Below are 19,675 nucleotides of genomic sequence, written 5' to 3'. Positions count from 1 at the left end.
CCGGCACTGGTGGGTACGCAGAGTACCACACCCCCATCCTCATCCTCCCCGATGAGGCTATTACGGTCCCTCCTCCACCTGTTCTGCAGGAGGACTCTAAGGCCCAACAGGAACCGTTGAAAAGGGTGGCATCAAGCCGAGGAGGAGGAGGAACCCTCGGACTCCCTCTTCAATGTCCTCTTGGCCTCAGCAGCGGGCAGGGTGGCCCTCCCACTCCACGAAGGGGTGGCAAAGATTTCCAACGCCTTGTGGCAAACCCCAGCTTTCTCGCCCCCCATCTCTAAGAGGGCAGAACAGCCACCAAGGGGCATGAATTCCTGTACACCCACCCTGCCCCCAACCACAGGGAGAGTCCAGGCCAACCAGCCCCTACTCTGAAAAATAAAGACTCAAGGAGGCTGGACTTAAGAATGGAAACTCGAGGACGAATAAATCTGTTAAGGGTGGCAAACCACCAAGCCCTCCTGGGGTGGTACGAGTTCAATTTGTGTGGATCTCTGCCCAAATTCAAGGACTCCCTCCAGGAGCGTGACATGAAGGAGTTCAAGGCGCTGGTGGAGGAGGGTACAGTGGCTGCTAGGGTGACCCTGCAGGCAGCGTCGGATGCCTCGGATACGGCTGCAAGATCTATGGCCTCTGCCGTGTCCATGAAGAGGGCGTCGTGGTTCCTGCTGTCTGGGCTGTCAAGCGAGGCACAGAACTCCTTGCAGGACCTTCCGTTCGATGGCAAGGCCCTGTTTGCGGAACAGATGGACGTGAAATTGCACAGCCTGAAAGATTCCCACACCACGCTTAAGACCGTTGGCCCCTATATCCCGGCTCCGTCCAGGACCAAGTTTAAGCCTCAGCAGGCTCCCACCCAAGCCACCCACTCTGAGTATGAGCCCCCTCATAAAAAGTCACGGGACTATAAGAAACGCCTGCAGAGGCAGTCTCTGTCTGCTCCCCAACCTGGGCCTTCTAAGGGCAAACAGGCAGGAAAACGTCAGTTTTGACGGGACATCCGGGGGCGACTTACCAGTTCATACCAGGGATCCACCCACAATAAAGCTTCTCTTCTCAAGCCCGTTGTATGCTTTTTTCCTGGAGTGGTGGTTGCAGCTGACCTCAGACCAATTGGTCCTCAACACCATCTCTCGGAGCTACACCCTCCAGTTTACCTCTACCCCGCCCAACCACTCCCCATCCCCATCTCTCCTGCGGGGACCCCTCTCACGAGGCCCTGGTTAAGCAGGAGGTGGGACAGCTCCTTGGCCTAGGAGTGGTGGAAGTGGTGCCAGCGGAGTTCAGATGTAAGGGTTTCTACTCCCGCTCTTTTCTTATTCCAAAAGCCAAAGCGGGACTCAGGCCCATCCTGGACCTGCAAGGCCTGAACCAGTACATGGCAAGCCTCAAGTTTTGCATGGTGTCTGTGTTCTCCATCATCCCCTCCCTGGATCCTGGGGACTGGTACGCCACCCTCGGTCTGCAGGACATGTACTTCAACCTTCATATATTTGAGGGGCACAGATGTTTCCTCTGTTTCACAGTGGAAAACTACCAATTTACAGAACACTACCAATTTATGGTCCTCCTGTTTGGCCTGTCCACTGCTCCCAGGATGTTCACAAAGTGCATGTCTGTGGTAGTGGCCTACCTCAGACGTTGTGGAGTTCAGATCTTCCCCGTCTCAGCGACTGGCTGATCAAGGGCAGCTCCAGGTCACAGGTGCGGGATCATGCGGTGCTGCTCCTGTCCATGTGCACCACTCTGGGCCTGTTGGTAAATGACACCAAGTCCACCTTAGTCCCGGTGCAGCACGTAGTTATTGGGGCAGTCCTGGACACGACATCGGCCAGGGCCTCCCTCCCACTGGACAGATTCGAGACCCTAAAAGGGCTCATCCACACGGTCACAAGGTTCCCCGTGACCACAGCCAGGGTGTGCCTCCAGCTCCTGGGTCACATGTCGGCATGCACATATGTGGTTCGCCACGCCAGACTCAGGATGAGGCCCCTCCAGCTCTGGTTGGCCTCGGTATCCTCCCAGGCCAGAGACAGGGTGGACAAAGTCCTCACTGTGCCCGAACCAGTGATCGCCTCCCTACAATGGTAGTCCGCGGAGAACATGCTCCATGGGGTCCCGTTCAGGGGCAGACCCCCATCGGTGGAGCTGGTGTCCGACACTTTGGACCTGGGGTGGAGAGCCAATGTAGGGAACGTTGAGACCCAAGGTCTGTGCTCCGCGCAGGACCTTGCCCTGCATATAAACGTCAAGGAGCTCAGGGTGGTCCTTCTGGCATGCGCGGCCTTCCGCTCGCACCTGGAGGGCAGAGTGGTCAGGGTTCTCATGGACAACATGGCCTTGATGTTTTACATCAACCGGCAAGGCGGGGCCCGCTCCTCTGCCCTCTGCCAGGAAGCCCACAGGCTGTGGGACTTCTGTATAGCCCACAATATTTGCTACAAGCCCACCACTTACCAGGTGCCCTGAATCACCTGAGCCAAGACTTCTCCTCTCAGAACGAGTGGTCGCTACACGCAGAGGTGGTGCACAGGCTTTTCCAAGTGTGGGGCACTCCCCAGGTGGACCTGTTCACAACACGGCAGAACCGCTCGTGTCCCTGCTTCTACTCCAGGGTGGGGGGTTGGGTGTGGGTGCCATCTCCGATGCCTTCCTCCTATCCTGGTTGGGCCAGCTTCTCTATGCCTGCCCCCCGATCCTGCTGATCAGCAAGGTCTTGGAGAAAATAAAAACAGACAGGGCCCAGGTCCTTCTGATTGCCCCGGCATAACCCAGGCAACATTGGTACGGGACTCTCACAAGCCTGGCAGTTGCCCTGCCATGGCTGTGGCTGTTGCCATCCCACCCGGACCTGCTATCCCAGGACCAGGGCCGCCTCCTGCACCCCAACCTAGCAGCACTCCACCTCACAGCATGGCTGCTCAAGGGTTAGGCCGGGAGGAAAGGACGTGCTTGGAAGGAGTTCAGCACATCCTTCTGGAAAGCAAACGGCCCTCCACCGTCAGGCCTACCTGGCAAAGTGGTCTCGGTTTTCCCGGTGGGCAGCTGATCAGGGTGTTTCGCTCGTGGCTGCTCCAATCCAGCTCATTTTAAACTACCTCTTTAACCTTAGAGCCCAGGACCTTGTGCCCTTGTCCGTCAAGGTGCACTTGGCAGCCATATCAGCCTTCCACTCACCGGTTCAGGGTCACACGGTATTCTCCCATGCTATGACTGGCTGATTCCTTAAGGGATTGGATTGTCTTTTCCCTTATGTTAGGCCCACAGTCTCACAGTGGGACATGAACTTGGTGCTGGCCCGGTTGACGGGTCCCCCGTTTGAGCCGCTAGCTACGTGCTCCTGGTTGCACCTCTTGTGGAAGGTGGCCTTCCTGGTGGTGATCACATCAGCTAGACGGTTCTTGGAGCTCATGGCCCTGATTGCCGAGCCCCCGTACGCGGTGTTCCACAATAATAAAGTCCAACTCCAGCCGCATCCTTCGTTCCTCCCTAAGGTGGTCTCCACCTACCACATGGGTCAGGACGTCTTCCTGCTGGTCCTCTGTCCCAAGCCCCATGCGTCCAGGGAGGAGCGCCGCCTCCACATGCTGGATGTGAGACGAGCTCTGGCCTTTGACCTAGAACGGATGAAGTTGTTCAAGAAATCTTCGCAGCTGTTCGTTGCCTCGGCCGAAGGCATGAGAGGTCAGCTGATCTCCACTCAGCAGCTATCCAACTGGATCACCTCGTGTATTCATACCTGTTACGACCTGGCGGGAATCCCCCCCGCCGTTGATAGTGAGGGCACACTTGACTAGGGCGCAAGCCTCGTCGGCTGCCTTTTTAGCCCATGTCCCTATTCAGAATATTTGTAGGGCTCCCACATGGTCTTCGGTCCACATGTTCACCTTGCATTATGCAATTGTCTCCCAAACCAGGGAGGACGCTGGGTTCGGCAGGGTTGTACTCCGTCCTGAGAGTTTGTGAACTACCCACCTCCAACAGATATAGCTTGGAATCACCTATTGTGGAATGCACATGAGTAATCACTCGAAGAAGAAAAGACAGTTACCTTTTCCGTAACTGGCATTCTTCGAGATGTGTTGCTCATTGCCATTCCACGTCCCACCCTCCTTCCCCTCTGTTGGAGTTGTCTGGCAAGAAGAAACTGAGGGTGGGGGGAGCGTGTAGCGCCCCTTATACCGTGCCATGAAGGCGCCACTCCAGGGGTTGCTAGGGGTGCTCCCCTACGGGTACTGCCAGGGGGAAAAACTTCCAGCATCGGTGGACGTGGCGAGCATGCACACCTATTGTGGAATGGACATGAGCAGCACATCTTGAAGAACACCAGTTACGGAAAAGGTAACTGTCCTTTCAGAGCTAGTTACCATCTTGCGTCCTTCATCACATCTAGCCATCCCAATGGCTCCTGTTTAGTCACCTGCGAGGTGATGCCTCTGTGCTTCCACCACCCACCAAACAACATCACATCCTTTCTTGATGGTGGAATATTGGGTCTCTTATGGTAGTGCAGATCCCAACTCGACGTCAGGCTGAAGCACTGGCTTACAGTACAAACTGTCAATCCAAAAATCTAGGCTGTGTAAAAAAGGGTTGTGTACTTAATATTTCCTTTTTCTTACTGAATACCTTTTCATAATGCTCAGTCCACATAACCCATTTGAGTGCCAACTGTTTTATCAGGTCAGCCAGTGGGACAGTTATTCTAGTGAAATGAAGCACAACCCCCAGTAGTAACCCTCTAATCTCTAGTCTAAAGGATCATGTGTGGGGGCGGGGGGGGAGGGGATGGAAACAGGCCACTCTTTAAATGCTTTTTCCTTGTCTATCAGGGTGTGAACGTGACAATTTCCTACTGGATAGTATTTGGTGTCTTTGTTCTCTAATTTATACTTCTCCGGATTTGCTGTAAGACCAGCCTCCCTTAGAAGGAGGTCCATCTGCTGAGAGGAAGACTAGAAAAGGGGAAGAAACTCTGGGTTCATAGAATCATAGAATATCAGGGTTGGAAGGGACCTCAGGAGGTCATCTAGTCCAACACCCTGCTCAAAAGCAGGACCAATCCCCAATTAAATCATCCCAGCCAGGGCTTTGTCAAGCCTGACCTTAAAAACTTCTAAGGAAGAAGATTCCACCACCTCCTTAGGCAACACATTCCAGTGTTTTACCACCCTCGTAGTGAAAAAGTTTTTCCTAATATCCAACCTAAACCTCCCCCACTGCAACTTGAGACCATTACTGCTTGTCCCGTCCTCTTCTACCACTGAGAATAGTCTAGAACCATCCTCTCTGGAACCACCTCTCAGGTAATTGAAAGCAGCTATCAAATCCCCCCTCATTCTTCTCTTCTGCAGACTAAACAATCCCAGTTCCCTCAGCCTCTCCTCATAAGTCATGTGTTCCAGACCCCTAATCATTTTTGTTCCCTTCACTGGACTCTTTCCAATTTATCCACATCCTTCTTGTAGTGTGGGGCCCAAAACTGGACACAGTACTCCAGATGAGGCCTCACCAATTTCGAATAGAGGGGGACGATCACGTCCCTTGATCTGCTCGCTATGCCCATACTTATACATCCCAAAATGCCATTGGCCTTCTTGGCAACAAGGGCACACTGCTGACTCATATCCAGCTTCTCGTCCACTGTCACCCCTAGGTCCTTTTCCGCAGAACTGCTGCCTAGCTATTCGGTCCCTAGTCTGTAGCTGTGCATTGGGTTCTTCCGTCCTAAGTGCAGGACCCTGCACTTATCCTTATTGAACCTCATCAGATTTCTTTGGCCCAATCCTCCAATTTGTCTAGGTCCCTCTGTATCCTATCCCTGCCCTCCAGCGTATCTATCACTCCTCCCAGTTTAGTATCATCCGCAAATTTGCTGAGAGTGCAATCCACACCATCCTCCAGATCATTTATGAAGATACTGAACAAAACCAGCCCCAGGACCGACCCCTGGGGCACTCCACTTGACACCGGCTGCCAACTAGACATGGAGCCGTAGATCACTACCCGTTGAGCCCGACAATCTAGCCAACTTTCTACCCACCTTATAGTGCATTCATCCAGCCCATACTTCTTTAACTTGCTGACAAGAATATTGTGGGAGACTGTGTCAAAAGCTTTGCTCAAGTCAAGAAACAATACATCCACTGCTTTCCCTTCATCCACAGAACCAGTAATCTCATCATAGAAGGTGATTAGATTAGTCAGGCATGACCTTCCCTTGGTGAATCCATGCTGACTGTTCCCGATCACTTTCCTCTCATGTAAGTGCTTCAGGACTGATTCTTTGAGGACCTGCTCCATGATTTTTCCAGGGACTGAGGTGAGGCTGACTGGCCTGTAGTTCCCAGGATCCTCCTTCCCTTTTTTAAAGATTGGCACTACATTAGCCTTTTTCCAGTCATCCAGGACTTCCCCCGTTCGCCACGAGTTTTCAAAGATAATGGCCAATGGCTCTGCAATCACAGCCGCCAGTTCCTTTAGCACTCTCGGATGCAACTCGTCCGACCCCATGGACTTGTGCATGTCCAGCTTTTCTAAATAGTCCCTAACCACCTCTTTCTCCACAGAGGGCTGGCCATCTATTCCCCATGTTGTTCACTTGTAATAGAGCCAAGAAAAGAGTCTGTCAGAGACTTTGGAAGAGATCTTAAGACTCTTTTAGGACTAAAGAAACAGCCAGACAGCTGAGCAAAATATCCCAAGAAAAGGATTCACTTGTCTAGAGACCCAGACAGCCAAGTCCTGAGAAGAAAGCTAACAAGCTGCAGCAGAGCAAAAGAAAGTAGCCTCAGGGAAAGAAAGAAATACAGAAACAAGGAGTGTTTGTGGTCAAGACAGGGGCCCAAGGGTGCAGCTCATGGAAGATGTAAGGTGGCAGCTCCTCTCGGGCTATGTCTACACTGTAAGCGTTACAGAGGCACAGCTGCACCAGTGCAGCTGTTCTGTTGTTGAGTAGACATATGCCTCAGCACGAGAAGGGGGTTTTCTGTCACTGCAGTAAATCTACCCCCTTGAGAGGCACTCAGTAGGTCAACGAAAGCAGTGTCTATACTGGGTCTTAGGTCAGTGTAACTGGGTCTCTCAGGCATGAATTTTTTACACCAATGAGAGTGTAGCTTGGTCAAGCTACATTTAGGTGCAGGCCTTAGACTAAGGGACCACCAGGAGTATTGAAGTTACACCCTGAAGAAGGGAGAAGAGCTGAAATGATTTGCTTTTATTTGGGCTTTCGTTACTTTGACCGGTTGTTACCCTGGAAAGAGTGGCATTTTCAGCACAGCTGGAGACATAAACTGAGGAGACTGCTGCATTCCTAGCACTAGAAGGTAAGGGTCTCCCTCAGAGCTAAGCCTTCAGTATCCGCAGAATCTAAGTTTTCCTTTTAAAAACAATTTTTATTAAGAACATAATTTTTGCAATGGAACATTCTTTTTCTACATTTTGGTAGCTGTTGCAACAGCAAGACAGGACTGTCAGAACAAACAGCCCCCTTCCTTCATGAGGCATATTGTCTGTTTCATCAGGACCACATGGTTCTTTGTACTCCTTGGTATTTTCTGAGCAAGGTCAGTTCTTCTTTCCATGCATCTCAAGAAACAATCCTATCATCCAGAGCACAAACAGGAAAAGTTGTGGCTCACTCTAGACATGCTCAGAGCATTAAAATTCCACCTCAAGCAGACTGAGCAGTCAGGAAATCGGATTCCTGGTTCATTGCATTTCACACACAATGCAGAGGGGACAATGATAGTAACATGGAAAAGGGGGTGCATAAGTTCCCTTTATAACACTTCAGATCAACTACTCCCTGAGGTTATTACAGTCTAGATCAGTGTCTGCTCGACATGGCGGCTAGATCACTAGACATCTCTGGAAGATATTTGTAAAGTGACAACATAATCATCACTGCCCACATACCATATGAAAAGCTAGACGTCCAGTCTCCCAGAGAAGCATTTTTTGAAAGGAAGGTACTTCAGGGGATGGTCCCCAGATAGGTTCTAGTCTGTTCAAAGTGGTGAATTGAATTGCACACAATGTCCTTTCCCTTCCTTGGATTCTGATGCCACTCACTACTTCCCAATACTGTGGACAAGTGGAGAAAGGAAGATTTCTTACCAGATCATTTGCTTTCTGTAAGTAATGTCTTCATTCGTCTGACCCAACCAGTTTTATTAAGTGACAGAAGTTGGGTGTGGATTTATCTACCAAGCTAGTTGTCCAAGAATTCAGTTAATTGCCTATAAAGAAGTTTTATTAAGTTAGATTTTTTTTTCACGTACTGTCATACGGCTTTGGAAGGACACCCCTGGGCAGCACACGGAACTGGTGTAGCTGACAGAAAATGTTACTAAGCACCAGCTTGAGTTGCTCCCCAATAATCCTTTGCAGAACAGAAAAAACCCCATTGTGCAGACTTGCAGAGATGTTACTGAAAGAAAATAATCAGGGAAAACATTTGCCATACCCTCCTTCTCCTTTGTCCCTCCAGTCTCTGTCCCCTCCCCTTTTCACTGCTTTTGCCCCTTCTCCCTTTCCCCAATTTCTTTCTGTTCAACTTCCCTTTCTCCCTCCCAGTCTGTATTCTTCTTTATTCCATCCCTTTCTACCATCCCTCAGGAAACCCCATTCCATAAAATCCCTCTTCCTTATATCTGCCCCACCTCCTAGGATCTCCCTTAGTTGGGATTTCAGCCCAATACCTTTATTTCTCTTAATTTATTTGGTGTAGTTATTTCCAGGTTTGATTTAGCCATTGTATATGAAAAATATTAAATTCTGTTTACATGTTTAAAAGTATATATTAGCTTGTACTGGAGGGAGGAGTATGATTCGAGGTTAGGGTGACCCTGATTCTGAACTGAGCCCAAGCTGAGCAGGGCATAGTTTAGGTTGGTGGTTTCTCAACCTTTCCAGACTACTGCATCCCTTTCAGGAGTCTGATTTGTCTTGCATACCCCAAGTTTCACCACATTTAAAAATTACTTGCTTACAAAATCAGACATAAAAATACAAAAGTGTCACATCACATTATTACTGAATTGGAATACAAATATTGTACTTACATTTCAGTTAAGAGTATATGGAGCAATATAAATAAGTCATTGTCTTGATGAAATGTTAGTTTGTACGGACTTTGCTAGTGCTTGTTATGTAGCTTGTTGTAAAACTAGGCAACTATCTAGCTGGGTTGATGTACACCCTGGAAGACCTCTGTGTACCAGCAGTGGTCTACATACCCCTGGTTGAGAACCACTGAGTTAGGTCATAGGATGAAGCAAGGTGGCTTTGTGTCCTCTCAGATTCTTGGCTGTGCTCCCACACTTCTAGTAGTTTCATACCTCACATTAGGGTGACCAGATAGCAAGTGTAAAAAATCGGGACAGTGTGTTGGGGGTAATAGGTGCCTATATATGAAAAAGCACTAAATATTGGGACTATCCCTATAAAATCGGGACATCTGGTCACCCTACCTCACATGCATTTTCCACCAGTGGGCTGCTTCCAGCAAGAAGCCTAGAAGTGCAAACTGTAAATAACAGCATCACAAAGACAAACATCTCTTTTCTGTCATAGTGAGAAGGTAGTAATGGAGCTTTCTAGGGTGTGTATTGGAAATTCCCCTGCCCAAGGATCAGGCCTTGCACTGCGGAAGAATGTGTAAGCAGAGTGATGAGCTCTACCCTGACATCTGGTGGTGAGTCGTGGAGGGTTATGGAAAAGAACTTCAGGGGCTGATCTCATTTGCATAGGCACACCCACCCCCCAGATTGTCACTTTGGCAGCTGCAGGAGCCCCAGTTTCTCTGTTATTGGGGCAGGAAGAATAAACTGTTATTATCCTGATTATGTGAATAGTGGAACTGTACTTGGCCTTTTGTTATGATGGAGGGACTCACCAACTAAGCAGTACTCGCTAGGCAAGGGTCATGGGTTCCAAAACCTAGTGAAATGAGAGAGCCTGGGGGTTGGTATTAATATCTGGTGGTGTGGGCTGTGCATGCTAATTGTACTGTCTCCTCTCTCTACAGGTGAATATCAGAGCCAGTTTTGATTCCATTAGGAGTCTAGTTATAGGCTGCTGAGCTGAATTGACTTTGGGCCGATGGTGTACGATCACTGAGGCTCCCCTCCTACAAGCTAAAATTACGAAGAGCTGAAATCACTGAGTTGTGTTAAGTAGTGGGTGGGGGCTGAAGATATATCATGGAGCACTTTGTGGGACGGTGGGAGTAGCTCACGGGATGATGAGCAGAGCAATTTGTGGCTGGTGGAGCGGAGCCCCACAGAGAGGTAACCCCCCCCCCCATTTCCACCCAGGTTGGGAGGTAAAACTCTGCAGATAAACTTTTGAATTCTGGGGCTGCCATGACCAGGGACAGAGGCTTTTGGGTTGTTGGACTTTTGGGATTTTGGGTGACTTTTGGGTTGCTGGACTCAAGAACTAAAGGGAAAGGACACGGCCCAATTTGCTTGGGGTGGGTTTTGGCTCATGGATTGTTATGAATCCTGTTGGTGGTGTTTCCCCAACATAATGCCACATTGTTTCTCTCTGTTATTAAAAGGGTTTTGTCACACTCAGACTATGTGCTTGCGACAGGGGAAGTATTGCCTCATAGAGGCGCTCAGCGTTGGTGGTATATATTTGTCCCAGGTCACTGGGTGGGGGCTCGAGCCGGTTTTGCATTGTGTTATTGGAATGGAACCCCTAGATACTGAACCCGGCCCTTGTTGCTGCCAACTGTGATGGGCAGAAGGGTTACAAATATAAAAGATGGACATAATGATATATATCACTGCAGATTGTAGAGTAACCAGCTGTGTGCCTTGTATACGTATTCACTCTGCGCTGTACAGCATTCCTCCCTGATTGGGCTATTTTGTGGAAATAAGACTACAAAACCAGTGGCAGGCAGGGCTGCACTGGCAAAGGGTCAGGGCATGGGGGAGACGGCTTTCCCTGTGCACGGTGAGAAGCTGTATTTCTTTGCCACAGTAAAGTTATACACACCAGCACCTCACTCTCTTTTGGCTTCACCATACTCTGCAGGTCATTTCGTTGCTGACATGGCACAATCCAGGCAGACCTTCTCTGCTAAATAACACGTTTTACGAGGACACCTGGCTGTGGGGGGGGGTGTGTGGGGGGGGGTTATGTCTGGTGGGGGGGGGGAGGGAATGAGGGGTGCAAGGGAAGGGATAAGGCCAGGTGGGGGTCCAGGGAATATGTGTTGCCGGGGCAGGAGCTTTGGGTGGCGCGGGGGAGGGCAGGAGCAGCGGGAGGTTTGGCTTCTCCGGGGCGGGGGCGACTGCTGTGCCTGCGGGAAGCGGGTCTGGTCACCGGCTCTGCCTTCCGCCCCACCCCAGCCAGAGAGAAAGAGAGGCGGGGGAGCGGACGCCTTGCGGAGAAATGAAAGTGAAACTGGCCCTGCAAGACGGGGACTCGCCCAGGCCACACAGCAGGAGCTGGTCATGGCCGGGGAGGCGACGTGCCCCTTCCCGCTGCTGGTGGAGGGGGCCTGGGGGGGCTCGGGGCTCCCCAAGAACCTAAAGAAAAAACTCCTCTGCTACTTCCAGAGCGGGAAGAAATCCGGAGGGGGGGAGTGCGAGATCCAGGAGCGGCCCGGCCAGGTCCTGGTTTGCTTCGCCCAGGAGGAAGGTAAGGCGTCGCGGGGGGGGCACGGCTCGCTTTACTTTGTATGTAATGTGGGCAATAAATGTCTGCTCGGAGTGTGTGTGTCCGCTCCCTGCAGGAGTCCGGGTGAGTGAGGGGCCCACGGGCCGCAGGGCAAGGCTGTGTGGGTGGGTCGGGTCCTCTCCCTCGCCCCAGGGAATCTCTCTCCAATTTGGCCCCGTCCAGGTTTGATCTGACCGAACTGTGCTCTAGGTGGGCAGGGGCACCATTTCAGTGGGGGGCAGCTTTCCGCGGGGGTCTCAGGCCCACTTAGGCCCCTGCAAGCTCTTGGAGTTTTGTTTTGTTTTTGAAGGATACAATGTGAAAATCTGCCTATTTTTTGAGCATATGTTGTGCGGATTTCCTGTATTTTTTAATAACAATTTACATAGGCTTCTTCAGGAAAACCTGTCACAACTTTCCAGTACTGGAAATGTTTCTCGTTCTAGCTCTGTACTTTGTCAACTTCTCTGGTGAACTTTACCAATGCACAGAAAGCTCCTGTCCTATGTAATGGCCCCATATAACCGTCCTGACAATTGTAGTTTATATCTGCCAGCCCCTCATGGACATAATCTCATCAGTTCATGGAGGCCTTGATTCAGGAAAATCTTCAACTTTTAAGCATGTGCTTGAGGCCTGTTGACTTCATTGGGGTTTAAGAACATGCTTAAGCTCCCATCCGAAATGGGCAAATAATCTCCATGCCTGTACATTTTCTTTCGAACTGTGAGTCAGGTGATGTCTATACTGCAGTTAAATATGCTTGGCTGGCCTGTGTCAGCTGACTCAGGTTTGTGGGGCTTAGGTTGCAGGGCAAAAATTAAAGATCCAGGCTCTGGCTCTGGTAACCAGCCTGTCTGCGTCACATTAATCTCATCTTGCCGTTTCACTGAGAGACGGGAATCTGTGCCACTTAGTCCTCTATGCTGTTCACATCACATATGGTTGTGTTAGAACTCACAAGCTGGACAGCACTGGGCTTTATCAGTATTTGGATGAAAGAGCTCCATCTGGGAAAGCTGTGTGACTTGGGAAGCAGTGTTGGATGTTCTTCCTTGATAAGTGGCATTCAGAGGTTGTTATATGCCGGTATTTCTGCATAGTAGCTAGGGGTCCAGTGCTGTTAGAGATGCTGGGTATGGCCTTACACTCTGTGTAGTTACATATGCCTGTGCAAAATGGGTGTATAACTTTACCACTTTGTACTGACTTTGCACAGTAGCACGCAGAATGAAAGACAGTAGGGAACCAGCCCTGCTGTCCTTCAGATGGGATATAAAAATGAGGTAATGACTTCTTGAGACCATTAAAGATTCCTTGGCATTTTTGCTAGAGTTAGGAGAATGTTGCAGCCCTGTGGTCCCGGGCAAATGCCTCAGTGTAATTGCCTTCTCTTTAACTTAAATTTGCCTTGTTGATTCATTAAATAGGATAGTCTCCTCCTCTGTTCCTAAAGGGATATGATCAGCTTGAAATCTAGTGATTTTAAAAAAACAAATGATAAAAACAGGTTACAAGTAGTTTCGGATATTACACGTACTTTTGAGTCCCCATGCCAATTTTTGGCTTTTGCAAATTTTTACATTTAAAAAATATTTTCTTCTATTGCTGAAATACTTAGAGAAAATTACTATATACAAGGTGCTGCCAAGTACACAATTTAAGCAAACTTATAAAAAGAGAACTCTTTTTTCTTTTTGTAATCCTAAGTGTTGTATCAATAGGTAAAAATAAGTTCAGATGGAGGTATTATTTTGAAGTCAGCAAACTGTTATTTAGTGTTGCTCTGTGCTGTTAAACAGTTCCTGCATGCCACCCAGAAGTGGCTGCATTTCAGGGCTGGGTGAAATGTTTCTTCCATATATACAACAGTTTACCAAGGGCTAGATGGAGCCTTTGCTCCTGCTCTGAGTAAGGGGCAGTGTGCAAGTGCTTTGCCCCAGAAGGAACCTTGGGAAGGAATTGTGACTTGGTGAATGGAGTAATTAAATTATTGCAGCCTTTTACAGGGTGCAGGTTACTTCCTGCTTGTGTCAGCCCAGCTCTGTTGGTCATTATATTAGGGGGTGGGGCCTTGGAGCTGGTTCAGTCCCCACCCCCTGCCTTTCTCTACCATTCCCTATGCACATGCTCCTGTTTGAGGGCTGGGGCAGGGAGTATTGGTCCCACAGAGCCAGCTCTCACAGCATCGATCTCGCGATGATCCGGCCAGGCTGCACAGAGGTGTGGAAATAAACCTTACTCCCCTGCGTGGCCACGTTAGGGGCACTGACAGCCTGCCCCAAGTTCTGTAAAGCACTGGGGGTGAAAGTGCTATATTGATGTAATATCTTATTATTTATTACAAGCTTCTTCTCTTTAGAACATATTCCTGTAAACGATCAACTCATAGCTCCTGAATGGAAAAGTGGGTGTCGTCTATATGTCCATGTTCCCCATCCCACACATGTTAGATTCAGTAGATCTCAGACCTCCCGATACAAGCAATTCCTTTTTTCTTTTTGTAATTTTTAAGTTGATTAAGGCCGTTCATTTGTCCCTACCACAAATCTGCCAAATATATATCTTTGACTCTGAGCAAGCCTTAAAAACAAAAACCAACAAAAAACAAAATATCCACTAGATGGAGCCACTGGTTCAAAAACGGTGTACAAGAAAGTAAACATATTCAGGTTTCATGGTGCAATCAGTATCTGGTATAGAGGATAGATTAATCCTCTGGTATGTCTGGATTGACATCATGACATTTATGTTGGTATGCACAATGGAAAGTCTCTGTGACAGGTTCCCCGTCATAATGCAGAGACTAGATCCACCTGATACCCTAATCCTGCAAACATTTATACTCATGCTAACTTCCTGCACACAAGTAGTCAGGGGTGCTGGAACAATTTGTGTAGTGGGGGTGGTGAGAGCCATTGAACCAAACTGTAAACCCTGTATTTGATGGAAACCACTTCAGACCAGCACCCCCAGCACCTCTAGTTCCATCCAGCACCTGTGCAAGTAATCCCATTAGTATTAGGGTAGTGCCCTGACACACCAGTGAGATTGAGGCCCTATTGTGTTGGGTTCTCTGCAGATGTGTGATAAGAGACAGTCGCTACACTGAAGAGCTTAAAGTTTTAGGCCCATTCCTGCAAACATTTAGGCACTCACTTAATGAGGTAGCCAATAGGACTACTCACATACATCTAGTTGAGAACTTAGATAAGTGTTTGCGTAACTGGGGCCTATGATCAATGTTCTTTAGTGCAGGGACTGTCTCTTACTATGTGTTTTTACAGCACCCAGTGCATTAGGACCCCAATCTGACTGGTTTTGCTGAGCACTACCAAATACAAAGAGTGACGAGGATAATATACCTAATAAATAATAATGTGTTTATATATTTTTGCTCTTCTCATGACTCTTCTACAAATGAACAAAGCTAGTATTTATGTAAAGCTAATATTCTCTGTATGCTGCCCCACCTGTGACTTTCTACAGCTCTTAAGATCAAGGGATGCTGATCAAAATTGCAGAACTGGAAAGGTAAATTTACCAGAGAAAGATTTTGTGAGATTGAGAGAGCCTTGAAATGAGCTTGTGCTCCCGTTGGGCCAAACAAGGGATGTTATGGTCTGACTGAGCAAATTTCAGTATGTGTTGCATTCATGCCATGAGTCTAAAAATATGTTCATGTGATTATTGGATGTTGGTTATATTTTACCTTGTTCAGTGTGGAGGAGGACGTCACCTAGTATTAGGATATAAGAGTGCCACATAGACCTACATACAGACCATCCTTTCTACCAAGGTTATAAGTTTTCTTTGTTTATATTTTAGTGAGGCAACGAGTTCTTGAGAAAAGGACCCATGAGCTCGATTTGCCAGAGACAGGAGGATTAAAACTTGTTGTCACATGGCCTGAAACAACAGGTGCAATCGAAGAGGCCGTGTTTCAGGAAGAGTTGGATCCCAAACAGGTAAATAAATACAAACCGAACCTGCAGCATCCAGAGCTTTGAAGCAATAACAGGAGCATCAGGTCATTCGTTAATATTCTACTGTCATTTTCTTTTTAGACTTTAAAGACAGCAGGCAAAGCCCAGGAGCAAGGTAAAGTGTTCTTCATCATATAGCACATAGAAGAACAGTGTGGTTCTTCATCGAATGAAAATGTTGGTGCTAGAAGTAAAACTTCTCTTTCATCACTGAGCTGTACTTCTCTAGGGAGTTGTTCAGAACGATGTCTCTCTGCGTTTGGCTTCAAAAGCTGGTCAGAAAGATAGGCGGCTGAGAAACAGGAATATCTGGGACATGATCAGCAAGTACCTATTCCGCAATTCTACTGAAAGTGCTCAAACTCTGAGACTTTTATGACACTTTTCTCTTCCCTGTGCAGAAAAGACAACTTCAGTCAGCTAAATATGCTCTTGAAACTAATAATTTTCCGTTCCTTTTTATGCACCTGTCTCATTCAAGGTTTAAATAGCCATGGTGTGTCCCTTAAATACCTTGGCTGTCACTGAAAATTCTAGGCATGACTACGTAAAACACACCACCTGTCTGGTCAGTGTACCAGATTATCAGGTACATCCAAAACTATCTTTCGTATTCCATTGGTTTCAATGGGATGCCAATGGAAGAACAATAGCTGTGGAGGACAGGCACTGAAAGAGTTAAGCATAGGTGAGGGATCTTTGTGTACGTCTAGTTTCAAGATTCTTCTACAGAAATATGATGCTTGCAAGTATTTCCTGGTTCTATGACATAGTTACATTGGTGCCCATGTATTTGGGTCAGGCTGTGCAGTCACATATTGCGATACTAACTTGAAAAGACACAGTGGAAGATCCTATTGCCGGCAGAATGCAGAACTACAAAGGGATAACTTCAAATGTTGTTATGAAAAATTAGACATCTCATTAATACGTTAATGAGCTTACTTAGACCCCCCTTCCCAGCAGTACTCTGGTAAACTTTCTCATTCAAAGTGTGATCTAGAGAATAGTATCTCGGACAGCAAAACTAATCATCACCAGTGAAAAAGTAAAGTTCAGTCTTCAGGTTAAGGAAGTTAGGTTAACCAGGAAATTCTTCTGTTGTTACAATTACTTTTATAGACATTTTTGATTTCTCAAAATTTAATATCAATCCTATTTTAGACATTACAATAAACTATAGCAGTAAATAGCTGTCTCTATCTTAATGTTTATTCAGTGCTTCTTTTCTTAGCTCTTCCCTGCTTCTAACAATGGGTACTTAAATTTAGCATCTATGTTATATTAGTTCATGTTAGAGATGGGCCCCCAAATATTAAAAACCTCCAGACTTTGGATGTGCAGCCATGTTTTGTATCTTAAGCCCATCTTCAGTTTATGCTTGTGTGCTTACTCCTGGGGGAATTCTGCACCACTGCGCATGTGCAGAATTTATGTCCTCTGCATATGTCTTTGTTTCCCTGCAGAAAAATGACTTTCTGACAGGGAAGCCACAAGAGTGGTCATGTGACCCTTTCCAGCAGTATGTTTCAGATACCCAGGGCAGCCAGCAGAGAGGTAAATCACGGTGGAGCAGGAGGCAGGACTGGGGAAGACCCAGCTGGTGACTCCTACCCTGTGCCAGCCTCGGTTGCTAGTCACAGCTGGGCTGGGGAGGACAGGACTTCCTCTTCCCCTGCACGGCATCCCCACGCCCCACACTTCCCCATTGCTCCTCAGCTGCAGCGAGAGGGGTCCCTGTACAGGGAGCTGCTCCCCCATCCGCCCAAGCCCCATGCATCCAGACCCCCTCGTACCCAGACCCTCCCGCCGAGCCTCACCCCCCCCGCATTCAGAACCCCCCTGATGAGCTCCATTCCCCCTGCACCTGGACCACCTCGATGAGCCACCCGCATCTGGATCCCCACCACCACCAAGCCCCAACCAGCTGCACCTGAATCCCCACCCCACTGAGCTCCACTCCCCCAGCCTCTGGATCCCCCACTGAGCTCCCCAGCCTCTGGATCCCCCACTGAGCTCCCCAGCCTCTGGATCCCCCACTGAGCTCCCCAGCCTCTGGATCCCCCACTGAGCTCCCCAGCATCTGGATCCCCCACTGAGCTCCCCAGCATCCGGATCCCCCACTGAGCTCTATTCCCCCAACCCAGACACACACGCCCCACTGAGCCACAACCACCTTCACCTGGACCGCTCTGCAGAGTCCCTTTACTGTTGCACCCAGAACCCTCAACAAGCCCCTGTGCATCTGGATCCCCCACTGAGCCCCCCACGCCCAGATTGCCCCACACAGAATCCTATCAGCCCACACCTGGATCCCTTCACATTAAGCCCCTCCACACTTGGATCCCGCCTTGCCGAGTCTGCCTGCCCACACAGAGGGGCAGGGTCCTGGGGTGTTTCTGGGTCAAGCCTGGTCCTTGTGGTGTGTCAGGGTTGGGTGAAGCCTCACCACTGAGCCCGTGTCCGGGGGGGTGGGGGGGAAAGCTGCACACTGATCTCCCACCTGTGTGCAGCCAGTGGCCTGTGCTCCCCAATGCCATGTTCCACGTTTATTTGACAAAATTTGCAGAATTTTGCAGAATTTTAATATACTGTACACAGACTATTAAAATTTTTGGCACAGAATGCCCTCAGAAGTAATGTTCTTTTGATGTTTTATCAGATGTGATGGATGAGGCTCTATTCCTCTGGGTGATTTTCCTGTAGATAGGTATGACAACCCTTTGATGTTTTACGGTATACAGTAACTTAAGCGAAGCTTTTGTCCCCATAATCATTTTACTTTTTCCAGAAGAGAAAGCAAGAGTCTTTTTGAGAGAAAGAGACAGGATGAAAGTTTAAAAAAAATTACAAACATTAGAAAATAAAATAATACTGAGTTTGCCCTAATATATTTACCCCATGAAATGTATTGAGTGTGTACAGCTGTGTAACCCAGTGACATTCTTTTATTTGTACTTTTGTCAAACTAGATGTGCAGGAAGTCTTGCAAAGAAAGGAACGTTCAGCGCTGAATAGTGTACTCCATGTGGAGAATGTTCAAGAACACCCCCAAACGACTTCATCTCTACTTGTGCTTGAAAATATAGAAGAGTCTGTCACAGAATGCATGTTAATTATGCTGTTGGAGACTATCAGTGGCTTATCAGGAGACAAGGACTTCAGTATGGAAATTATACCTGAAATAAATGCTGCCGTAGTTACCTTTTTAAAAAGTATAGGTAAGACAGAGTGTACACCGCCAGTAATTTTTATGTGTAGTTTTAAAAGGTAGCTGTCACCTAATGCATTAAGAATTGCCATAAAAGAAATCTGAATGAATAGTAAATTGGGATCTAGATTGACTACAATCACTCATGAAAAAGACCTGAGTACCATTGTGGACAGATCCGAGAAAACATCTGCTCAGTGCACAGCTACTATCAAAAAGGCAACCAAAATGTGAGGCTGTAGAAAAATTTTGAGAGAAAATAATATTGAAAATATTATCATGCCAACTTCATAAATTGATGGTGCAACGAACACTTGGAGTGCTGTGTTCCATTCTGGTCATTCCATCTCCGAAAAGATATAACAGAAATAGGAGGGGACGGAGTGCAGAGATGGGTTGAAAATATTAGCAGTATGGAAACGCTTCCCTATGACAAGAGATTAAAAAGATAAGAACTACTTATCTTGCAGAAGAGATTAATAGGAGGAGACATGTCGGATAAATACAATAATGAATAGTATTGAGAAAGTAAATTGAGTGCTCCTATTTTACCTTTATGATAATACAAGAACAAAAGGACAGCCAATAAAATTGAAAGACAATTAATTTAAAACTAATTACTGGAAATAATGTATTACAAAATAAATAAATACCTTATTACACAATTGGCCTGTGGAATTCATTGTCACAAACACAGTGGTATTTACACTAGGAAACTTGCCCAGTGTTGAAAATGGTTTCATTCCATGTGTAAAGAGAACCAAACCACACTCAGTACCATTCCAGAAATCATAGC

At 47.7% G+C, this 19,675-nt stretch overlaps 1 protein-coding gene across 1 annotated transcript in view; it reads left to right on the top strand.

Annotated features, from left to right (window-relative positions):
• PARP14 (poly(ADP-ribose) polymerase family member 14) overlaps nucleotides 1–19,675 on the top strand; it is a 94,016-nt gene that overhangs the window by 48,253 nt on the left and 26,088 nt on the right. Inside the window, exons 22-29 of the mRNA XM_084642727.1 lie at nucleotides 347–984; nucleotides 1,332–1,449; nucleotides 3,263–3,780; nucleotides 4,836–4,911; nucleotides 11,249–11,664; nucleotides 15,511–15,650; nucleotides 15,750–15,783; nucleotides 18,641–18,889. Coding sequence (XP_084498853.1) covers nucleotides 347–984; nucleotides 1,332–1,449; nucleotides 3,263–3,780; nucleotides 4,836–4,911; nucleotides 11,249–11,664; nucleotides 15,511–15,650; nucleotides 15,750–15,783; nucleotides 18,641–18,889 — 2,189 coding nt within the window. The remainder of the gene's footprint in view (nucleotides 1–346; nucleotides 985–1,331; nucleotides 1,450–3,262; nucleotides 3,781–4,835; nucleotides 4,912–11,248; nucleotides 11,665–15,510; nucleotides 15,651–15,749; nucleotides 15,784–18,640; nucleotides 18,890–19,675) is intronic.

Source organism: Lepidochelys olivacea, assembly GCF_965140295.1.
Source record: "Lepidochelys olivacea isolate rLepOli2 genome assembly, chromosome: 11".
In the NCBI taxonomy this organism is placed as follows: domain Eukaryota; kingdom Metazoa; phylum Chordata; order Testudines; family Cheloniidae; genus Lepidochelys; species Lepidochelys olivacea.
Note: the sequence above shows the minus strand (reverse complement) of the source record. Positions and strands in the feature narration are given on the sequence as shown.